Source organism: Oxyura jamaicensis, chromosome 9 (assembly GCF_011077185.1).
Source record: "Oxyura jamaicensis isolate SHBP4307 breed ruddy duck chromosome 9, BPBGC_Ojam_1.0, whole genome shotgun sequence".
In the NCBI taxonomy this organism is placed as follows: domain Eukaryota; kingdom Metazoa; phylum Chordata; class Aves; order Anseriformes; family Anatidae; genus Oxyura; species Oxyura jamaicensis.
Genome location: NC_048901.1, coordinates 8,655,584 through 8,677,393, shown reverse-complemented (window position 1 = coordinate 8,677,393; position 21,810 = coordinate 8,655,584). Strand labels below are relative to the sequence as shown.

At 41.9% G+C, this 21,810-nt stretch overlaps 1 protein-coding gene and 1 long non-coding RNA gene across 2 annotated transcripts in view; one reads left to right on the top strand and one right to left on the bottom strand.

The window, feature by feature from the left end:
• The window catches only part of HS6ST1 (heparan sulfate 6-O-sulfotransferase 1), a 185,847-nt gene extending 164,076 nt beyond the window's left edge, over nucleotides 1-21,771 (bottom strand). Inside the window, exon 1 of the mRNA XM_035334330.1 lies at nucleotides 20,840-21,771. Coding sequence (XP_035190221.1) covers nucleotides 20,840-21,357 — 518 coding nt within the window. The 5' untranslated portion in view covers nucleotides 21,358-21,771. The remainder of the gene's footprint in view (nucleotides 1-20,839) is intronic.
• Nucleotides 20,202-21,810, top strand: part of LOC118171322 — an 11,845-nt gene continuing 10,236 nt past the window's right edge. Inside the window, exon 1 of the long non-coding RNA XR_004753160.1 lies at nucleotides 20,202-20,307. This is a non-coding gene — a long non-coding RNA (uncharacterized LOC118171322). The remainder of the gene's footprint in view (nucleotides 20,308-21,810) is intronic.

The following is a 21,810-nucleotide window of genomic DNA, read 5'->3' as shown; positions in this document are numbered from 1 at the left end:
TTGATTTTTAATACTCTATGCAAAACTTAAAAGAGTGAAATAGTCCCAAACTTAATCTCTTTAATATAAAAGATCTGTGGAAACCTCTGTCACTACTATTCTGTGATACTTGATTTGTTTTATTGCACAACAAGAAGATTATTCTGATGTCATTAAAAAAATAAAAATCTATCGGTTGTCATAAACTTCTGTCTGTTCCGTTTCTGACAAGACACACGCCTTTTGCCATCTTCAAGAACAAAATGTAATTGCTTTTACTATCAGAAACGAATACCCAAGCCTCCAGGTGCCTTGTTTTCCACTTCTGAAAGCAGACAAATGGAGCTCTGCAGTGTGAGCTACAGGCTAAGACCCAGCATGTAGCCTTAGTACATTTTGAGAGCAACAATTCTTGAGTCAGTTTCAGAGCAAATTAGGAAATACAGAATTACTTTCATTCTGCCTACCATCACCTTTTTTTGACAGACGGAGAAACAAAGCACATGAATTTTAGTGAACTGCCTGATGTGAAGGCACTATTTAAAATGGAGCCCAGCAGGTTGCCACTGACACAGCCTGGGAAAATACTTGCCCCCAAAGACACCGATAGCAGCTTTTGCTTACACGTAGTATGGAAAATTCCCCACCACACAATACAGGTGGCAATGCGACAACATCCAGAGAATAAGATTTCATCCTGTCTTACAGATGCAGCTTACCACCCTCAGCTGAATCCCTCCAAAGCACTCACGGTTTGGATCAGTCCCTGCATGGTCTGTTAAAGACTATGAATGAGTCTTCCTGCTTCTATTCTCTCCAGGAGGGAAGCTGTAGATGCTTTAGCTCATTTCAGTCTGAATATACACACTCATTTGGTTATCGAAATATTAGCCAAGGGTGATATGATAATTTTGTTCCAGTGACAACAAATGACTAGATTACATTTAAAACAAGATGTGGCTGCAGGCATCAAAAGATGCTGCTTCTTTTAGGAAAGCTTTTCCTCCTGCCCCCTCCTCACTTGTTTCAGGACTGTCAGTGTATTGCAAGCAAAGAGCGAACACTATTAAAATACTAATGATGAGTAGGAAAGCTGCTCCTATTCTCCATTTAAACACAACTTTATATGTGTTATATATATGCACAGCATATAATGTGCCTACTTTCCATTTTATAACTTCGAAATAAAAATAAATGTAGTGGGCTTTTACTGTCTACTTGCACTGATCACTGAATGTCATAAAATACTTTGTTGGGCACAGCGTTGGAAAAATCAACAACTAGGCAGGTGCCAGCTGTGTAGCTCCATGGTGCCAGGCAGTCATGCTCCTTATTGCCTTCTTATCTAGATGGGCACAAAAAGATGGATCCAGAAATTCCATGAAATCTACACTGGGACAAATGGAATTCAGTGACATTAAAGTCTTTTTACAATAACTCCTATTCTTTCCTTACTTACAGCAAGGTTACCTCATTGGCTTCAGCTAATTCATGTCCACTTCTGGGCTAGTTAAGTGAAGTTGAATTAAACCCTAAAAATACGGGTGTGTCAAGGAAATGGCTTGCAATTCACACAAATGTGATGCACTGGATCTTATTAAAACACATTTGAGAGAAGTAGCTCTTGAGTTACCAACATACCAGTGCTGCTAAATAGGCTTGCTTTAAATAAAAGGCAATGCTAGTTATTTCCAAAACCAAATCAAATGTAATTATTAAAATACAGAGAAAAAGGCAGTGGTAACATTCCTAGAGTGATAATGTGAAATTTGGTTGTGCCTCCTAGGAGGCAGGAGACAGGGCAGAGAGGGGCATTCTGCAGCCCTGCACGTGGTGAGCGGTTGCTGGGTGCTGGTGAGATAGGTGCCTGAGGGGGCTGATCTTCACTGATGACACTATGTACCCATCACACAGATGCTGCCCACAGAGCAGAACATAAAGCGGTCCTCTTCCTCCTTGAAATGGGAAAACAAACAAGTGGAAAATAACAAGGAAACCACAGGTCAGCTTCCTGTTCTTTAGTGTTGCCAACAGTTTGAGTGGTAGCAAACAACTTACAGATTCTTAGTTTTTTGTTCCAAAATCAAAGACATTTCAGCAAAGGAAGAAGTGGGCATGTCTGCTGGGAGTTGAGAGGGAAGGAGTGGTGATTGGGCAGCTTTGTCATCATCATGGGTTCTCATGGCCTACTCTTATTTTACTTGAAGGCTGTCTCACTGTACTGTTTTCCAAAAAGATCAACACTGCCCTATTCACTGCAAATTGGACACAGAGAAAGCCTGGTCTGCCCCTCCTGCACTTGGATAAGGAAAAAAAAATCAATACCCAAACCTCAGAAATGGTTGTAACTTAGCCCCTTTGTGCATTTTTCATTTATTTATTTATTTATTTATTTACAATCACACGCAAACACCACTCTCATGAGGTTTCTGGAATCTCTACAATCTTTTAATTTTCCTTCCACAGAAAGGCGGAGCCAGAAAGAGAGGCAATTCTAATCCCAGCTTCCACTTCAGTTGTCTCCAATTTCCAGCAGATGGCTGCTTCCTTTATTGACTAGTTTCTCCACAGATTTCCCAGTTCAGTATGGTGCAGCCACATAGCAGCACAGGGGGTACACACACGAGAGAAGGTAATAGGGCACCTCCCTTCTAAATCCCTTAAGTATGTACCATTGATGAAGGACACCATAAAGCAGGGTGAGGAAGAAGGGAAAAAAAAAAAAAAACAACATACTTGTCACCTAGAAAACATTTCTCTATTGCATTACTTTCATCACTGGTCCTTGTGGTGATTTTGGCCCAGGCTGGTCAACGATCTCCCAGACAAATTTTGGGCATAGCTCAGGAATTAGCAATGGTCTGGGACCATTGCCAACAGACAGTTGACATACAGCCATTTGGTTTGGAAGGGCAAGGGCTTTAGATTGCAGACTTGTGTTGTTTTATGCCAGTTTGCTGTAGTGAAAGAGAAATACCTGGGAACTTGTAAGTCACTGTTAGATACTTAGCCTAAGTAGTCTTACCTAGTTCCCATCTTTAGATCATGACTGGTGTAAGCCAGCTCTGAGGACCCTAACTCATGACAAAAAGGAAAAGCAGCATACAGATCAGGTCTGCTTTACAGTGATGTCCTGCAGGAGTTTTGTAGAACAATCCTTTTTTTGAGGGTGAAGTTAAAACCAGTATCAAAGAGAACCATTTGAAAATAGGAGAGTAACTCCTGAAAAAATTAGATCTTAGAATACAGGTAAGAAAATAAACAACCTTCAAGAGAAGACAGGGAACAAAACCTGTTATTTTTCAACAGGCAGGTTACCTGAAGAAAAGATACTCAAAGCATCTGAATACCTCCAAAGGAATTACATATCTGATTTCTGTTCAGCATGGTAGGTTTATTTGTACAGTTTATATGTAAGGTTCAGATGGCACTAATTTCTACATCTGCATTTCTTTTTAAGAAGCTAACAGCAACAGAAATAAACGTTTATAACAGTGGAGTAGTCAGGACGAGACTCAAATTTAGAAGGTACCTGTCAATTTAATTGGAGGTATCTCTGAGTTCGTTTGTGCCCTTGAGTTCTGAAGGGATGGCTGACACCAGGATGCAGATCAGCAGGAGAACGTGAATGCTGTCACAAACACTGATGATGCCTTCTGTACACGGTCTGAACTGTTCATAGATAGGACCATCCAAAAAAGCTTCACAACAATTTGAGTCATTACATTAATATCCATACAGAGAAATGAACTTACACAGCGGACACTGCAAATAACGTTGCAAATACTTAGTTTCAATCCAGTCCAGTTACACTCCACAGAATGCACAAATCCCTCTGGAAAAGACACTATGCAGCATGCCAAAACAGCCTGTGCTGGAATTAAAAATGCTGCTCTATTTTGCTTCCACTCCCATGCTCCCATTCAGTGTACACCGACTGTTCTCTTCAAGTGTCACTGTGAGGGGCAAGAGGCAACAATTGGCAAAAATATACAGATATGCTGTCAGCATTTGATGGAAGCATGACCACCTTTCCAGAGTTCCTTGCCAACATAATTAAACCGGGCCATTACGGATTTTTTTGGACAAGGTTTCTAATAATGCATTTCCTGCCTCACTTCCTGCCAAAATTTAGAAATCCAAGTCAACATTCTGCAGTTACTCAAACATGCTTTATGGCATGGCATAAAACCTTTCGTTCTTTTTTTTTTTTTTCTTTGCAGCAGTGCAGCTGATTAACTCAAGTGTATGTTTTCTGCTACTGAGATTATCACTGTATCTTCTCTTACTCAAAAAAAAGTAAAAAAAAAAAAAAGGAGGTAAAAACAGATCAAATGAACCAAAAAAAAAAAAAAAAGAAACACAACACAACAAACACACACAGAAAACCAGCCTCCTGCCGTCTTGAGGAACATCTTTGTTGTTCCTTGCTGAGGATTAATTGTGTAGGGAAGCATGCATCTGAGCTGCTGAACCTGATTGTGCTGAATTTTATGCCTATATGTCATAAAATGACACGACTAAAGAGCAGAGAAGCTGGGCAGCAGTCTACACATCTATGGCAATTCTTACAAAGACCATCCAATGACAAAGAGGTTTCTCTTCAAAGTCATTGGTCCACTTTTGCTTTTTCAGAACCTTTAACATTTTGCATTATTTCAGCCAACACTTCCCACAATCTAAACCTCCCACATCTTTCTCTCAATGGAAACAGAAAGTTGGATGTTGGCAAGTCAAACCAAGGAAATAACCCATTTGAGACTGCACCATACAAATTTAATTGAATAAGAGTGCAATGCCACTGAAGACATGCAAAATTAAGCCAGGAAAATACTAAAGGCAAATGGAGATTCCCGGCCAACAAACTAACATACCTTCCATAGCCCTCTTGCCACCTCCATTTTCTACCAGGATGCGATCCAGTGCAGCACATAAACCAAAGCAGTGCTACCACACAAGGCCAGACAAAGATTAATTACACGAGAGCCTGTCTAGCAGCCAGCCAAACCAACTGCTCTGAGCTAAGAGCTTGCGTGCACAGCCTGACCCTTTTTTCTGTCAGAGACATCAGTTCTTTTCTGTCCGGTCCAGACTAGACCAATACAACAATAGTGCCCTTCTGTTTGATACCTGATCCCCCCCAACAGCTGGATGAGCTGCAGTGCAGCTCAGGAGCTCTCCCACTGGCACACAAGTTCTGGGAAGAGAGCTACCAAGTCCCTAAGCCTACCTCTTCTGAGACTGTGAACTGCATCTGGTATCCATGCTTGAATTTCATCACTAAATTGTTGAAACTAAGCCCAAACTTTTCTCGTAAGTGGCTAAGAATCCCATTGCAAGTTCACTTAGTTCCATAGCTTCAAGCCAAATAAACCAATCCCATTTATCTCAGGTTAAGAGTTAGCCAAGTGACTGCATTTGTCACTCCTGCACAGCTCCTACCACTGGTAAGACCACTGTAGCAATCAAAAGAAACACAGCGAACACTTCTGACCCAAGAATACAACAGAGATGCTCACTAACCTTCCCCTGTGATCCCGACGTCACGACAAAGAAATATAGTTCCTCTCAATCCAAACACAGTAGGTTTTACATAGTATTATTTGGAGGTATACTATCATGTCAATTTATAGCATGCTACTTATGTCAAAAAACAAACAAACAAACAAACAACGACAAAACCAACATGGGTATGTTTTTGTCCCACGGTAGGTGTGAGTCAACTTATCCATCTCTAGTGAGGGTGAAACACGGCACCCTTATTGTGGGAGAACAGGCACCAGGCTGGGCAAGTAGAGCTGTGACTTGCCAGGAATCCACACCCTCACCTTGCACTGACTTGTTCGTGGCATCATACCTCTAGCAGCTCCTACTTCAGAGACACCTCCCTCTTCTAAAGGAGAACTCTAATTAGACATAAACAGGAATCAAAACTTCACACTCTGATTATATGAATTCTGAGAAACCTGAACTCCCTTTTTAAAGTCCAGATCTATTTTTATTTCTGTTGCTAACACAGTGTCTCCTCCCATCTTCCCGCTATCAGAAAGCTACTCTGGCCTCCTGGGCTAGCTTACAGTTCACAGTCCTTATAAAAACTTCTTCAGAGCAGTAAAAGTTGCTCTGCAATACTGCCATTACAAATGAAGGGAAAAATAAGTGCATCCAGTACCCGCCTACTGAAGTGACTTCCAGGTGTGATTACATCCAGAAGTTTCATTTCAAAGGCTTCTTTTTTTTTTTTTTTTCCTTACTCCCACTTCGCATGTCTTTGAGGCAACTTCTTTAAGGTAAGCTGAAGTTAAACATTTCAGGTTCCTGTATCCAAGGACAAATTTGTGATACAAGTTTGGACACTCCTCATATAACAGAAGTGGAGTGACACGGTTAACAGAAGTCAGGATTGCCATTTTGACACTGCTCTAGATATGTGCCAACAGTCTAACAGTGACGTACTCAATATCTGCATCCCATTCTACCATCACTTTTATCTACAGAGAGCAGAAAAGCACTTTGGTGTGACAGCAGAGGCTTGGTAATCAAATCAGAAATCATCAGAGGGAGACTTACAACCTCACGGACAAGTCAGCCATTCACATAGCTCAATTCATCTAATTCAATCTTAGGTGCTCAACTAAGACTGAAAAAGAAAGAGGGTCTATTTAGTGCCATATTGATAGCTGCATTTGTAGAGAGGACATCTGTCACCTAAGAGCTGCACTGAAACTACCAAACAGATGGGTGTGAGCTTTTAGCACTGTAAGCATGCTCTGCATTGATCTAGTGACCTGGGGGCTAAAAGCTCCATGTATCTCCTTGTATGACCTCAAGTCGCCGGTCCCATCTCCATCTCTAATAAGTACAGAACTTAGAAATACGTTGTCATGCTTATACTCCTCCTCCCTTTCCTGCAATGCCATCAGCTCAGTTCTGAAGAGAATGAAGAATTAATTGCTCAGAACTTGCCTGTAGTTTTCCCATACAGGCACAGAGGTGTGATTTAAAAGCATGGCTTGAAAGCATGTGAACTTTTATAGAGTTTAAAGGGAGCTTAAACAACAAGGCCTTTGTTTCAACTTGCGTCCTCCACCAGGGTGAAAATAAAAAAGATTATGTGACATGTAGTGAAGTTCTAGCTTTAGCCATTAGTCACGTTTAAGTGGGTTATAAATAGGAAGGGGAAAGAAAAGCTAATAACCAGAATGAATTGGTGTAACCAGCTCCTTCTCCGAGTTCCCTTACCACTATAAACACTTGTTTAATTGTCTTCTGGAACACGCCGCCTGTATTCTTAATTGCAAAAATCCACGAAGGTTCAGAGTTGCTGCTCGCACCCAGTAACTGGATTTGTTTAAAGGGAGGACCGTTTGTCCTTTATCCTGTGGGAAGTCGTTAACGCCCAGCCATTTCCCTCTTGTATTTGCCCCTCACTGACCCCAGAGAGACCACTTCACATGGCAGAGTTTTTCTTCTTCTTTTGGAGACAAGAGTATTGGAGCAGTATACACCATACAGAACATCCTGAAATATACAATAACTTAATAGCTAGCACCTTTGTGGAATTAGCTAGTTTGGGGTCCAAACCATACTAGAGGTTTGTGGGTTTTTTTGTGCAAGTTACACAACATTATTTTCAGAATAATCCAAGATGTCATGTTTCACACAGAGGTATAGCAAACTGTTTGGGTTTAATGCATCTATTTCAACTTGGTTTGCCTTAAACTTCCACAAACATCCCCGCACAAACACATATTCCCACAAAAAGGAGTAAAGAAGCATTTATATTCCTGGGTTTGTAAGCCTACTGACTTCCATACAAGAAAGCTGTTCTCTGACCCTTTCTGCTCTAGGAAAAACTTTCAGAATCTCTCTTATGCCAAACAGCATATTTGACAGTACAGTTGAAATATATAACTGTTTTTTTTTTTTTTTTGTTCTCACAAGCAGTTATTTCCAGATTTGAGATTGGCCAGGCTTCAATCCAGAAAACAAGAGTTTTCATGATGATCCCCAAATAACTTCAGAAGTCAGGAAATATCCCAGTTAGGAAAGGGGTGGATTCATCCTGCCTGAAGTATTTGGCAGACCAAGCATCCCACATTTCCCAAACGTTCAAGGAATCCATCCTTCAATTTCTGTAAGATTTCCAGCCGAGTTTTATGCTGGCAACCAGTGCTTTATCACAGCCACCCACTATCCACGCAGTACACAGGAGCAACTATTGATCATCCGGCAAGTTTTATAAATTGCAGCTGTACCCGTTCTGTCATGATTTATATTGTCATTTTTGTCCAACTGCACCTCAAATACCAATTCTCCCCCCTCCGACACTAGCTAGAGCACAAAGAAGAAAAAGTGCTCTCATCAAGAGGGCCTTTTGAGAGAAAGACTCAGGGGGGAGTTATTTCCAAATAGAAGCAGTCAGGCAATGGACAATTTGCAGCAAGACTTACTTCTGCATTTGTTTCAGGATATTTACAAAACTGTTTCAGAAGATCTTTACTTACCTGAGGGACAGGAGGTCTTCTCACAGTTACCTCGTTACACAGTCCAACCCAAGCTCACTCCTTTGACAGATCCAAAGACATAGAAGACAGAACTGTAGATCCCTGCCTGTGGTGAGGCGTAACCTCCTAGCGTCAGCACATGGGTGAGCACTCAACACGTGCTGCCGTCCTAGGTCTGGTGTCATAGCATCATGGCAAGGCATTCAACATTTGCCTCTGTTTCTGCATCAATACAACGAACAGCATCCCAGAATGGCACTGGGAGAAGCAGTTGTACTGTAGAAGATACAGAGCATGTGCACGTACACATCCCATCTGTATGTTCTTCAAAAGCAATAGTCCTTACGTGCCTTTGCTAGGTAACAGCTTTGTCATCTGTGGTTTCAAGACTGCGAAACTAATAGGATACAAGAATTTCTACACTTTAGTGCAGGCAACTTATTTCTGAAGAGCTCCAAGCCGACACATCCAATAGAAAATACAATAAAAAAAAAAAAAAAAAACAGCTGCTGTTAAAATACTTCGGGTCAGTGGCAAGCAGTCCTTTCGCTGGATATGAAAAGTAGGAACCAAAGCTCTCTGCTGCCTTTTAGAGATGATGGCTCGGCTATTCACAAATACGATACTGACACCCATACATAGCAAGAAACTGCCATTTTCATGCAGCAAAGGAGTTTGCTGCCACTGCTACTTCCTTTGAACACTGTTGTCATTGGGCAGTCACAAAGGAGAAGCTCTCTTACAGGCTCAGGACAGGGAACGACACACGGTTCCTCTGCGTGTCCCAAGAGAAGCAGCCCCTGCACTGGAGGGTTCAGCTGTTTGGCAGGAATATAAAACCTGTGCTGAACAGCAACAGCACAAAGCACCCCCTGACACGCATGTATCAGTTTCTGGTTTTGAGTAACATAAAAGCTAGCTGAGCAAACAGTGTGCACAAGCCAGTCTAGGCACTGTCAAACACAAAAACTTGTCTGAGCAAGCCGGGACAGCCATGTTAAGAACAATTTCTGCTAGGCTCCCTGTAGTACCTAATAATATGGGCAACAATCCAGTTTTATAATACACTAATTACACGCCCCTGGCTGGGCCTTCTGCTGGGATAGAAACGGGACAGACAGCTTCCTCCTAGTTTCCTGTTGGTGAAATCCTAGTCAAGTAAACAGAAATGTTCTCATCAACCACTTTCAAAGGTTCAGACAAAGCAAGTGTGTTTCTCCTGCCGATAGCTATTGTTCTAAGTACCCAGGAAACATTCTGGGCAGCTACAGCAGTATTTCTTCACAGGCACCGCTGTCATTGGCAGGTTAGCACCTACGTAAAAACAGCTGGTATGAGCTCCATCCAGAGAAAACTTGGGTGATGTTCTGAGATAAAGAAGCTCTTGGAAGACCTGACAGATACAAATACCTGAACAACGAGCCGTAACAGTGATACAGATTCTGCACCTTCTCGATCAGTTAGGATACTTCAGGACATGCAAAAACAGGCTCCTCCAGACAGGAAGGGTCTGATTCTTCTTCCTCACGCACAACCACATCTAACCACAACAATCTACTTATTGACCACATCCCTACTTGACCACACGATAATCTGTTTCTCACACTGGGAAAACTGAAAGGATTATGTCAGACTTCAACATCATGGCCATTGCAAGATAATCCATTTCACAGCAGTATTCCTGATTTTTGAAACTCCCTTGAGCTTTGATTAGACTGCCAAGAAAACACACTTTTCTTCAGTGCACTGCTACATCACAGAAGCTGCTATAAGCAGCACATCACAACATGGAAACCATTCAGACTACCTGAAGGCAAATCCAGAACATTTTCAGTTGACTCAAGGCAGCTAAGATGTTGAAAAATAGCACCGAACCTGCCAAATAATTCCTCTAAGAAGCAGAAACCCAAAACATATTATAAAAACATGTCCTTAGCAGTTGCTAGTTAAAGATCTAAGTGCAGTCTAGAAGCCAGGGATGAATGTCTTTAACACTTATGAAACTACTTCTCTCACACGTTGAGGTATATATACTATAATCACTCATACTAGACTCTTCAAGTACTTTTCATGCATGTTGTTCAATATTATTCCTTTAAACCATTGTACATGTTTTTAGCGTCAAGCCCTACAGAACTCTCAAGGCAAATAGTTCTAGTGGAGCACATGCCCCTTCAACACAGGCAAGAAATTCAAACTGTCTTCATTAAGATCAAAGACTTTATGGTTATCTAACAAGAAGCTTTATTATTAACTAACATACCATCTGAGACATGAAAATCCTAGTTGACACAAGGCATATGGGCTTCCTTCATTTTTTTTCCTCATCCCTGGTCAAGGACTGATCAAGTCCTTCTATCCAAAACCTCAGATCCTCTTTTTATAACCAGAAGTTAAGTAAAACTTCTCTTGCCATTTAACAGCTTCCTTATATTCCCTTTTTGCTGCAAGTCACACCACATGAATCCCTGTGAACGAAACCTGAGTTCATGTTAATGAAATTGTGGCTGCTGATTTTCAGTCTCTTCTCAACGTATCTAGACTCACAAAACTACTATGCCATTGTTAACTTTTGCAGTATCCAAACAGTTATTTTTAAAATCAAAACTCATGTATCTTGTGATTTTTATCATTTCAGCATTCGGAAACGATATTTTCCTAAAAATGAAAACAATACTTGTATAAATTACTAGCCCACTTGCCTACTTGGAGCCTGACTGCCTTCTGAATATTCCAGGTTGAAAACTCGTAAAGGGGTAAAAACATAGTAGCTGCTTGAAACAGCTATTTCTGATTCTGACCTTCTGCAGTACAGATATTTGCTAGATATGACTGGCTCCAACAGTAGGAATCCTGATACACATAACATATTACAGTTGATAAAAAACACAGGACCTATGTTAATGGTGAAATTAATGATGAATTCTTTAGCCAGGTCTACAGCTCTAATAGAGTCAGGCTATATAGACGCTAGAAAGATGGTATCATTTTTAAACCTATATGGAGATTGGTCATAAAAGAAAATAAAAATCTCAAGGCAAAAATAAGGTGGAGAGACTTTGTTTTGTATGTGCTGCAAATAGTAACATTGACCACAACAGTACAATCAGTGATGAGAACTCCACTCCGATGCTTGGAACTAGAAAAAAGTCCAAGTTCCAGATTTGTCCGTCTAGAAAAAATGCTAAAGACATTCCCTGATCTGAAAGGGTTCCTAAACACACGTACTGACTTTCTTGCACTGCAATACAAAGGATGAGGTATTTCCTTTAATGTGGATTTTCATCTAAGTGACCCCTATTGTACTTGCTTCATCACAGGAAGAAACCATCCAGTCTTCCACCTTGCAGAACTACACAAGTCACATCTGTCTCTCCTCTTTCAAAAAAAAAAAAAAAGAGAAGAGAAGGAAGCAAAGAACAGCAGAAGGTAATCCTGTCTTGATTGATTTACGTCATGTTAACAGAAGGGATGGTTGACTGATTATGATTATACTGCGATTCTTGTGCTCCTCGTTCTTTCCCCATCTCCAGTTGGAAGGCAAAAGCTGTCAGGAAACTGATGAGTCAGCATGCTGCTGCTGTTTGTCTTAGCTATGAGGCATTGATTTTTTCCCAACACTTTGATATAGGGGTCACAGGTAACCTAAGTAAAATCTTTACTGAGAGCAACAGGGTCAGGCGGCAAGAGCGGCTAGTTTAAACAACAACAAAAAAGTCAATTCTATTTTTACAGTATTTGTTTGGATATTTTGTTTTTCTAAGAGACCTTAGAGGAAAAAAAAAAAAAAAAGATTTATCTTTAAGCTTTTTACGATAAAAATAAGAAGTAATCATGCACACTTTTCTCAAGATCTTCTTTCAAAACTCCCTGATTATTTCCCCGTAAACAGGTATCTTCTTCATGTATGTGTCTAATTAACATAAGAACTGATGCTAAAATTTAGACAGACTCCAATATATGGAAGTTTTTAGAAGGTAGTGCTTCCACTGCTTTAACAGTTCTCCAGACACCAGGCCCCCTAACAGAACTGAAATTAGATGATGAAAAAAATCATCACCAGGCCTTTGAAAACTCCAGTTTGGCCAGAAAAATCTTAATTTTTCTTGCTAGTAGTTCAATATTAACGTTATTCTTGAAATTTACCAAATTTTCTGTTTGGTTAAAAATGCAAAGGTGGTTCAGGAAACTCAGAGAGCTTTAGTGTTGTATAGAAAACCTCTGTAAAAGGAATGATGACGTTTCCATCTGCAGTGAGGTACCATCAAAGAATCTCTGCTTAATAGGGTTGAGATTAGTTATATAGCAAAATACAGAGTCAGACCATAAGAAGTTAATTGCAAATCTTCGTTTTCTTGTTTAAATTGGCAGGAAATTGTTAAAATATTTCCCCTATAAATACAAAGGTGAGCTATTATGTAGAATTTATCATTAATAGAGTGGAAGGGAGGAAGTGCAGAGTGAAGTAGTAATAGCTTGTGGTAAGAAACCAGTTTGTTCTGAAAGAGACTGCCACTGTGCAGGAAAGGTCTGTATATTAAAATATAAGTCTGAGATTCTTGGCAAAGTCAGCCAGCTTTAAGACAGTCCAGAGTTGTTTTAGGTTGTAAATGAACATAGTAGCAGGTGCTATTTACTACACATCTCATAGCAGTAGCAGTACACTGAGATGCACACTACCTAAGTAGCACTGCTAAGAAATTCAGGAAAACCAAAAGTTTTTCAAGCCCTGTCTGGATGCATCAGTGGAATGTCAATGCCCCAAAACATTTCATATCCTTAGCTCTACTCAGCAGTTTGTAGGGATGAAGCAGTATTCAGTGTAACATACCACATATTTGAGGTGAAGCACAGAAATGAGAACATGTAAATAATTTCATACAAGTAGAAACAAAGCCATAAAAAGGCTGTACTTTGTTGCTTGACATCCTCTCTCAGCATAGATCTCTCCTGAAAACACTTGTTCTAGTTGAGAATCTCCCACTACATGAGCCATGCACTGGTAAATAGCTCCTCCTTTGGCAGTAACACAAGACTAACTGAAGCATCCTCTTCAGGTCTGAAACTTGATATGCTACACTACATAGGTATTTAAGACTCTTGGCATCTTTATGGCAATAAGCTGCAAAGGACTCTTCAGATGGATTCTCAGACTGGATTTTCAGCAGAGTATTCTGTTATGGAAATTGCAGAGGGATGAACAAAAACACATCAAATAGCTCTTACAGAGACTGTGTCACTGTGAATCTGTACTAGTGATTAAGTCTTCCTCATTAATTCCATTAGAAAAAGTAGAGATTTTTTGCTGTTGCTGTTTTAAGGTTCACCCACCATTTCAGAAAGAAGAGAATTTGTAATTGGCTACCTCAGCTCTGTGTTCCTCCTGTGCTCCATACAGCCTATCGCCAACTTTGCTTAGAAAGATACTTCTGATGTTTAAGTACCATTCTCTTCCAACCACATCAAGCAAGTCTAAATATATATATAAATACCAGCAACTGTCACATTTGTGATTATTAGGAATTAAATACCATGCTGTATTTTTGCTTGACAAATACAATTTCAGTCAGTAATAGAAAAACCTCTCTCTGTTTTCTTCTTGGAAATACAAGCATGAACAAAGACAAGCTTTATGGAGTTAGACCACACCACTTTGCTTTTCTAAAGCAAGTAGAAGCTCAAGAGTTCACTACCAAACATTATTTCAAGCATTACTATGAGATACTTGGTAAAGTTAGTGGCAAATAACCGGTGGTTTAAAATCAGACTTGTGCAACAAGTAGAAACATTGACCTTGGTTCTATGACTGGCTGGAGGCGATTGTCCGTGGTGACTTACAGTAAGGAGGCACGGACTGTGGTACATTCCATAAGCCCGCTATTCCTAAATGAAATTCATTTCAGGTGCATTCCTTCACACTTCCAGGTCAAAGTAACTAGCCACAAAGCCTTTGACTAATCTTTATCATGATTTTTCAGCTGGCTCAGCACGTCACTGTTGTGACTAATGCTTGGGGTAGGAACGAGTGGACTCTGACAAGAACAGGAAGTGTAGGCCTTGCTTACAAATATGACTCAGGGCACAACATCAACTTCATCTCTGAAATAAACTCACAAAAAAGGTCTTTCCTACAATCCTGGGCCTGAAAACCCTGAATTACTTTCTGGAAAACAGATCCCAAATTACACTCCTCCAGTTTCTACAACAGACAGGCAAAAGCTTCAGCTGAATGCTGAACAAACCCATTAGGAATCTAACCCTGCAAATCGATGAAAGATGCCACAAGAGGAAGCTAATCTCTTCCTCCTTCCTAGAAGGAACAGATGGCCCAGAGGGAAGGCAGTATTGTAATAATCTCCAAGTTATAATCTGCTCTAGCAGTGTTTTCTTAAGAGGTAGTATGACCTCTACCAGTTCACATCCTAATATCCAACTTAAGGCCTTCACCAATTGCCTGCTGGGGAGAGGCCTCAACGTGCATATCCAAACATGCCCTCCCAACCACACTAGCTTGCAGCTGTTCTATCAGGTGTCATCAAATTCACATACTTGCAAATCATACATTATTTTTCACCTAAAACCCCTACAGTACTAATGAACTCCAATTTTCTTGAATCACAGCTGTTTTTTTCCCCAACACGCAACAGAGATCCTAGGGTGCCATTGCTCAAGATCACATTAGTTTGGAAGAGAAACACATGCACTAAAATTGCTCAAAGAGTGATAAAGAACGGGCCCTCTATTTGGCATTTCAAACTCACAAAACAACTGTTCAGACTTCTGGCATCACTTTGTCTGTGAAACATTGTGGTCAATGTCACAGACTGTAATTTTTAAATAACCAACCTCAAAAAAGTCACATGAACGCGTGTGGTGAAATGCATCAGTTGCGCATTTACAGTAGACCGCTCCTTTAAGACAACGGGGGTGTACATTAGTCTTGCAAAGACCATCCAGTTCAGTCATTAATTTCAAGCCAGCTCTTTTAAAGTGATTGTTTCTGAATTGTTACTTGAAAAAAGAAAAAAGGACAGGTTTTACTCAGAATAGTCTACATTTTTATTTTCTAAATGGGAAAGGATAAAAACAAAAAGGCAAAATTTGACATTGGGCAAAATATATCTGGAAACTTCTGAAGCAGGAAAACGAAATTACTGTATTATGACAAGATGTATTTAAAGAGCGGTGAAATATAACCAAATGCAAATAGTTATGCACAATCAGGAAAATAGACGTATACACTCAAGCCGGGACGTACCTATTGTCACATCCTCTTGCTTTGGCAACAGAATGAAAAAACAGGAACTAAACCTGATACAATATATTAGAAAAAAAGTCTCAAGCTTACCTGAAACTTAGGCAGCTATTTGTGGAGTTCCAACTTCCAGCTACATTTAGTTATGATGTCAAATTTAAAGACTTTTACCAAAAAAACTATCTGTTCCTTCAGAATTGTTTGGCTAGCTTCTGGGTGAACACAACCGGGTTCAAAAGACGTGGCGTTTTGTATCAGACCAGCTGGCTTTAAAATACTCCACATGCTAAGGATTTAAGGGAAAAATCAGGCTACTGAAGACAGGTTTATACTGATGCTTCTAAGCAATCTGTAAGAAAAAATAAGTTGAGACAAACCAGTGTGTAGGGAAAGACACCCCTTGCTATCTACAGACAGGTATTTTACAACCCCCAGCACACATAGCTTCGCAAAGAATGATAAGCCTGAGCTTTAAAAAGCGCTAATATTATAAAAATGATTTGGTAAAGCCTTTCATTCTCAAACAGTTGGTCTCTTGACAACGTGTCTCTGAAGCTCCTAAGCACACATATAATAAAAACCTCATCAAGAACAGATCCCAGCAAAGGGACAGATATGTGGTTGGAAGCTGTGAAAGTTCACACTTCAGAAAAAAACAAGCTAACAAACTGCTGAGCCCTGTTAATTGTTTCTTTAAAAAAAAACCACGACAACCAACAAATCAAAACACAAGCTGTAAATAAAGAGAGATTCTAAAAACTTGGACTGATAGGTTTAAGGGCAGGTTTTATAACCTGTCATAGATCTCTTAAATATAAGTATTTAGATTACAATTTTCTTGTTTCTAAAGCATCTGAAATCTGGATAAATAATACTAAAATTACAAGCACACACATGCTCTTAAAAAATGTCACAAAGAAATAGTTCTGTCAATTTTCTAGTCCACAGACTACACTCCACATGTAAACTTCTGATAGACTTGCACAGAAACAAGTACACAGCCAAGACTAAGCTTTTATCTTGAGAAGTTTCTTTTTACAAAACATTATGAAATCCACCTGGTGCTCAAACCAGAGCCTAACAGAAGGCAGAGCATGCGTGTGAGTGGGACGAGCAGAGCCAGCAATGCCCTTCCAACACCCTGTCAAGTACACGGGCTTCTCCACAGCAACAGGCGGCTTGCACCACATGTATTTTTAAAGGAGCTGTATGCCTTACAAGAATACTGCGTCTTCTGAAAAACACCAACTGAGATATCTTGTTTTCATGAGGCAGAAGAAAGCAGTAGGACAGCAAGCAACAAAGCCTTTTTTTTTCCCCTTCGAGGAGAGGTGTGAGAAGATGCACGTAGAATTCCTTCAACATAATTTACGTTTTATTGTTCCTACAGCACAGTTACATTAGAGTCAAGCTCATGCATGAAATGTCCTACAAGGACAACTTCAGACCACCAAGCTCTGCTCGTGCTGGGAGCACAAAGAAAGATGCAGCCAAATGGGCACTGAATCACATTTCCTCCAGGGGCTAAGGAACCTTTCCAACAGTTCTAGGGGCTTTTTTATTCATTTTATTCATTTTTTATTCAGCCCTTTAACAGAAGAGACGGACAAGTTAGCAATAGATCACTTCACAGATTTTGCTAGCTCTGGAAGTCAAATTAAAGAACTGAGCTGACAGAAAAGTTTGGATTTTTTTTTTTTTCCAGAATCAACTCAAGAGATTGTATCTCTTGCAATTTCAAGGTGCCCGTGTTGAGACAAATTTAAGGGAGCAGTTCAAAGAAAATGCTTAGCCTCTGCTTTCTTAAATATCACTGTGATGAGTCAAAGTATGTATCTTAGTATCTTTTTTTTTTTTTTTTTTTAAAAAAAAAAAAAAAGAGTCTTCTCCAGCAGTTATTTAGGCCTAGCAGTAGAAGGAATGAATAGGCCTCCATTCCCAAAATCTTGGAATTTGCCCTTAACTAAAACCATGAAGAGAACTGCAGCCAAATTCACTGATACACATAGCTAGCTTCAGAGTTCCTCGGAGTCCCAAGTTTTACAGCCACCAAACAAATCAATCTCTTTCTTTTACTGGCTGTGCATAAAACATAACATTTGCTTCAAGAAGGGCTTGTCTAGAAGTCTTTTGAATACAAAACAGGAAAAGGCACTGGTGGTGCTGGGGAAATGACACAGTAATATATTTTTTTAAAGCATGCTGACCCGTTAGAGCTAGAACACCCATCCCCAACTGTTTATTAATGCAAAAGAGAGAAAGAAAAAACAAACGCAGTCTTTGGCATTCTAGGGCTCCTAATCATTAAGTCTAACACAGAGCAGCAGAACAATAAAAAGAGCAATTGCATTGTAAATTTATGTACCATGCACAGGTTATGGAATGTAGTGCAATAGGGCACTGTGCAGTGATAAAACTGCATTCCTTACAAAGTTAACAGCTTTAAGCTCATGATTTGTACATGTGGGCAATACTGAATGACCTTCATGCTTTCCAACACTCACAAGAAGGCAGATTTATTTGCAGTCACAAGTCAGCTGTTTTGTTTTGGGGGATAAACATATAGTTGGAAGAACAAAGGTTTAAACTTGGCATTAAGCAGCAAATGCAGATGCCAGCACATCAGATTTAAAAAGTGAATTTGAAGCCCATATTCCAAAAAACGGAGTAATGCTAGCATCTCTGTAAACCCTGACAGAACGGTTGTTTGCTGCCTTTTTTTTGGGGGGTTGGGAGGGGGAAAAGGGGGGCTGAGAGATTTTCATATCTCAATTCCGTTATAAAACAGTAGCCTCTGTAAGATATGCCTTAAATGAAAAAGTCCTGTTTCACCAGAAGACATCCAGTGTTCACAACCAATAAATAAAGTTGCATTGCTCTTAGTTTAAAGGACATAATACAAGACTAAGTGTTTTCTGACAAAGAAAATCCATCACACTATTTTTCGCAGCACTGCCTGTCTCATACCCTCAATTTCTTAGAAATGAAACAATTTTTGGAGAAGGTGGTCACTGAACCAGACTGCAGTAGCCTAAGAACACTATTATTAAAACAGCTAGCAGCTGTTCATTGCACCAAAAGCAACCCCAGTATACACTAAACAGTAAAATGTGGCTTTTTTGTTTAACAGACCAAGGTGATAACCTTAGATTATCTGAAACTTCCACATCATAGTGGTTATACTGCTGAAGATGAAGTCCTAATATAGATTAAAGGGAAGTAAAGAGACCACATTAAGCAGAGCTATTTCTGGATATGCAGAGACATAAGGGAATGGGACAGGAATCATTATATTTCCTGCATATCCAGAAATAAGACAGTTATGAAGCCTACAGTTCCTGACGCTCCAAAAACAAATGGCAAAAAAAATCATTTATAAGCATTTGCTTCTGGTTTTCAACTCCCCAGAGTTGCAGTAAGGAATGTAATGGTTACTTCACAGCCTGAAGTGCCCTCTTCTCAGGTACCTATGCAAAAAAAAAAAAAAAAAAACACACGCCACACCACAACTGCTAAACAGGATGACACAGTTAAATACTGAACACAGAGCAGGTTTGAGTATAAAGTTACCAAGGGAAGCACACAAGGCTTTGAGACAATCTATAACACTACACTACAGGTCTTTATTAAAGGTTAATGGTTTGCTAGCTAAGTGCCAAGGTTCACAAAATGGGTATTTTTTGTTTCTTTTTTACATGAGATTTGAACTTTGAGCATTTTTCCTCAGAACACCAGTAAAAGCTCAACTGCAATCAGACAGGCTCGCGATATTTTCCTTAGAAGTGTTTTCAAGCACTTTGTTAATAAAATAGGAGACCAAAACAACGCCTAAATTAGACTCAGCCCTTTAGATATACGCTTCAGTTTGCTGCTCCTGGGTCAGGCGGCATGACAGCAGTCTGAGTATAGTACTTGGATGACTAACACCAAAACGGGTTGAAAGCAGCAGCAATCATGACAGAGACAATAAAGACCCCGGCAATTGCACACCACAGCTCCAATGAAAGAAAAAATGATTAAAATTAGCTTCAAAAACGCAGAGAAAACACAGTTATGATGCTAAAACGTACTTTCTTAAAGGTCACTTTTCAGTAAAGGGATTATGTGTGGTACTAACAACACAGGTATGAATAAAGCATATAGCATAAGCAAATGTTAGGGTAAGACTTTAGATACATTTAAGAATGGAACTTCAAGGCAAACAGGATACAAAGTGCCATGATAAAAACACAGACAAGTTAAGGAAGGTGTCTGTGGTGTTAAGAAAGTGATCAATTTAAAAACAGCCACAGAAAAGCAAAACAAAACCTCCTCCAATGAAAGGCACAAAGGTACCCTGAGTTACAAGAACATCATTGGAGATTCTAATATAAGCCGCTGTCTTTATCAGCGTACTTCGAACAGAAAAAACCTCCGAAGCTCACTATGTATGAGGAGACCAAAGTAGAGAAATAATAGAATAAGAGGGCAGGAATATACTGTGTGTCCAACAGGGAGGCACTGATGGGTGCTTTAGGACAGCTCTCCCACTCGCCTGCTGCACAGATAAGGGGACACAGGGAACAGGTACAAATATCTTCTTTCCCTACAGCAGGTCTCTCATCAAAATTAACAGGGAGGAACATAGGAAAGGGTGTTTAAGGGATGTTTCTGTGATGTGCAAAAAAACAGGCAGATTAGACACATGTGTGTGAGGACTGGGAGACTGGTGTGCACCTCAGCAGCACCACAGCAGTGTCAGGTGGATGAAAGGGGCGCACAGGTCAGGGCAAAGGAGATTACAAAGGCTAGGGTATGGCATAGTGGGTACTAAAAGGTGGCGAGCGAAGCCTGAGATGAAAACCAAGCGTTTAGAACAGAGTGTAAGTGGCACCCATACACATGTGTGCCAAGGGCTCCGCGGGCTCCCAGGGCAGGGCACGGGCTGAGGGCGCAGCACCCAGTGTGCGTGGGAGGGACGGCGGAGGGAAGGTGCAGGGCACAGCCTAGAGGAGGGCAGGGGAGGGGAACCGAGGGCAGGGCAGGTGAAGCGGCCGGGGGACGGCTCCCGGGGAGCGGGCTCGGCCTGGGGGCGGCCCGGCGCGGCGGGGCCCGGTACCTGGGCGTCTTGGCGGCGGCGCTCTCGCGGCGGTCCAGCACGCCGGGCACGCAGTTGGTGAGCTCGGTCCAGTCGGCGTGCAGCCCGCAGCTCCAGCCCGTGGAGAAGCGGGAGAAGAGCCAGGTCTCCCGGCGGTTGGGGCGGTAGCAGGTGCACTTCTTCTGGCCGGGCCGGCAGTCGCAGGGCACCTCCAGGCGCACGTTCTGCACCAGGTGGCGGCCGAAGGTGGTGCCGCCCGTCTTCTGGATGTGCAGGAAGACGATCACGTCCTCGCCCTTCATGTCGAAGGCGAGCTCCCGCTCCAGCTCCCGCACGGGGAAGTAGTACTTCTTCACGTAGTGCGGGTCCGGCGTGGGGAAGAGGTCCGGCTCCTCCGAGTAGGAGCGGCCGCTGGGGGAACCCAGGCTCAGCCCCGGCCCCACGTACTGGTACAGGATGAGCATGAAGCACACCGAGACGGCCACGATCAGCAAGAACTTGCTGGTCCTCTCAACCATGGTCCTCCCCGCACGCTTCATGTGTCACCATCTCCCGGGGCTGCCGGCGCTGAGCAGACGGCGGCGGTGCCGGGGGGCGGGCGGCGGAGCCGGGCGCCTGTGCCAGCCGCCTCCCCCCTGCTCCCCAGAGCGGAGCGGAGCCTCCCGGGAGGCGGCGGGCCGCTCCCTGCCTCTCCTCGGCTCGGCTCCTCGCCGTCCCCGCCCGCCCCGGGAGCGGGGCAGGGGCAGCCCGCAGCCAGCCGCTGCGGAGGGGCCGCGGCAGAGCGGCTAACTTGGGCGGAGGGGCGGGAGGGGGCGGAGAGGGACCGGAGCGCAGAACCAGCCCCCTCCCGCCCCCCGCCTCCCCCCGCCTCAGGAAGCCAGCCCCATCCCGCCGCGGCCTCTGCCGTGCCCCAGCCCCGGCGGCACCGGCGCGGCAGAGCCCGCCCGCCCGAGCCCGAGCCCGAGCCCGAGCCCGCCCCCGCCGCCGGCTGC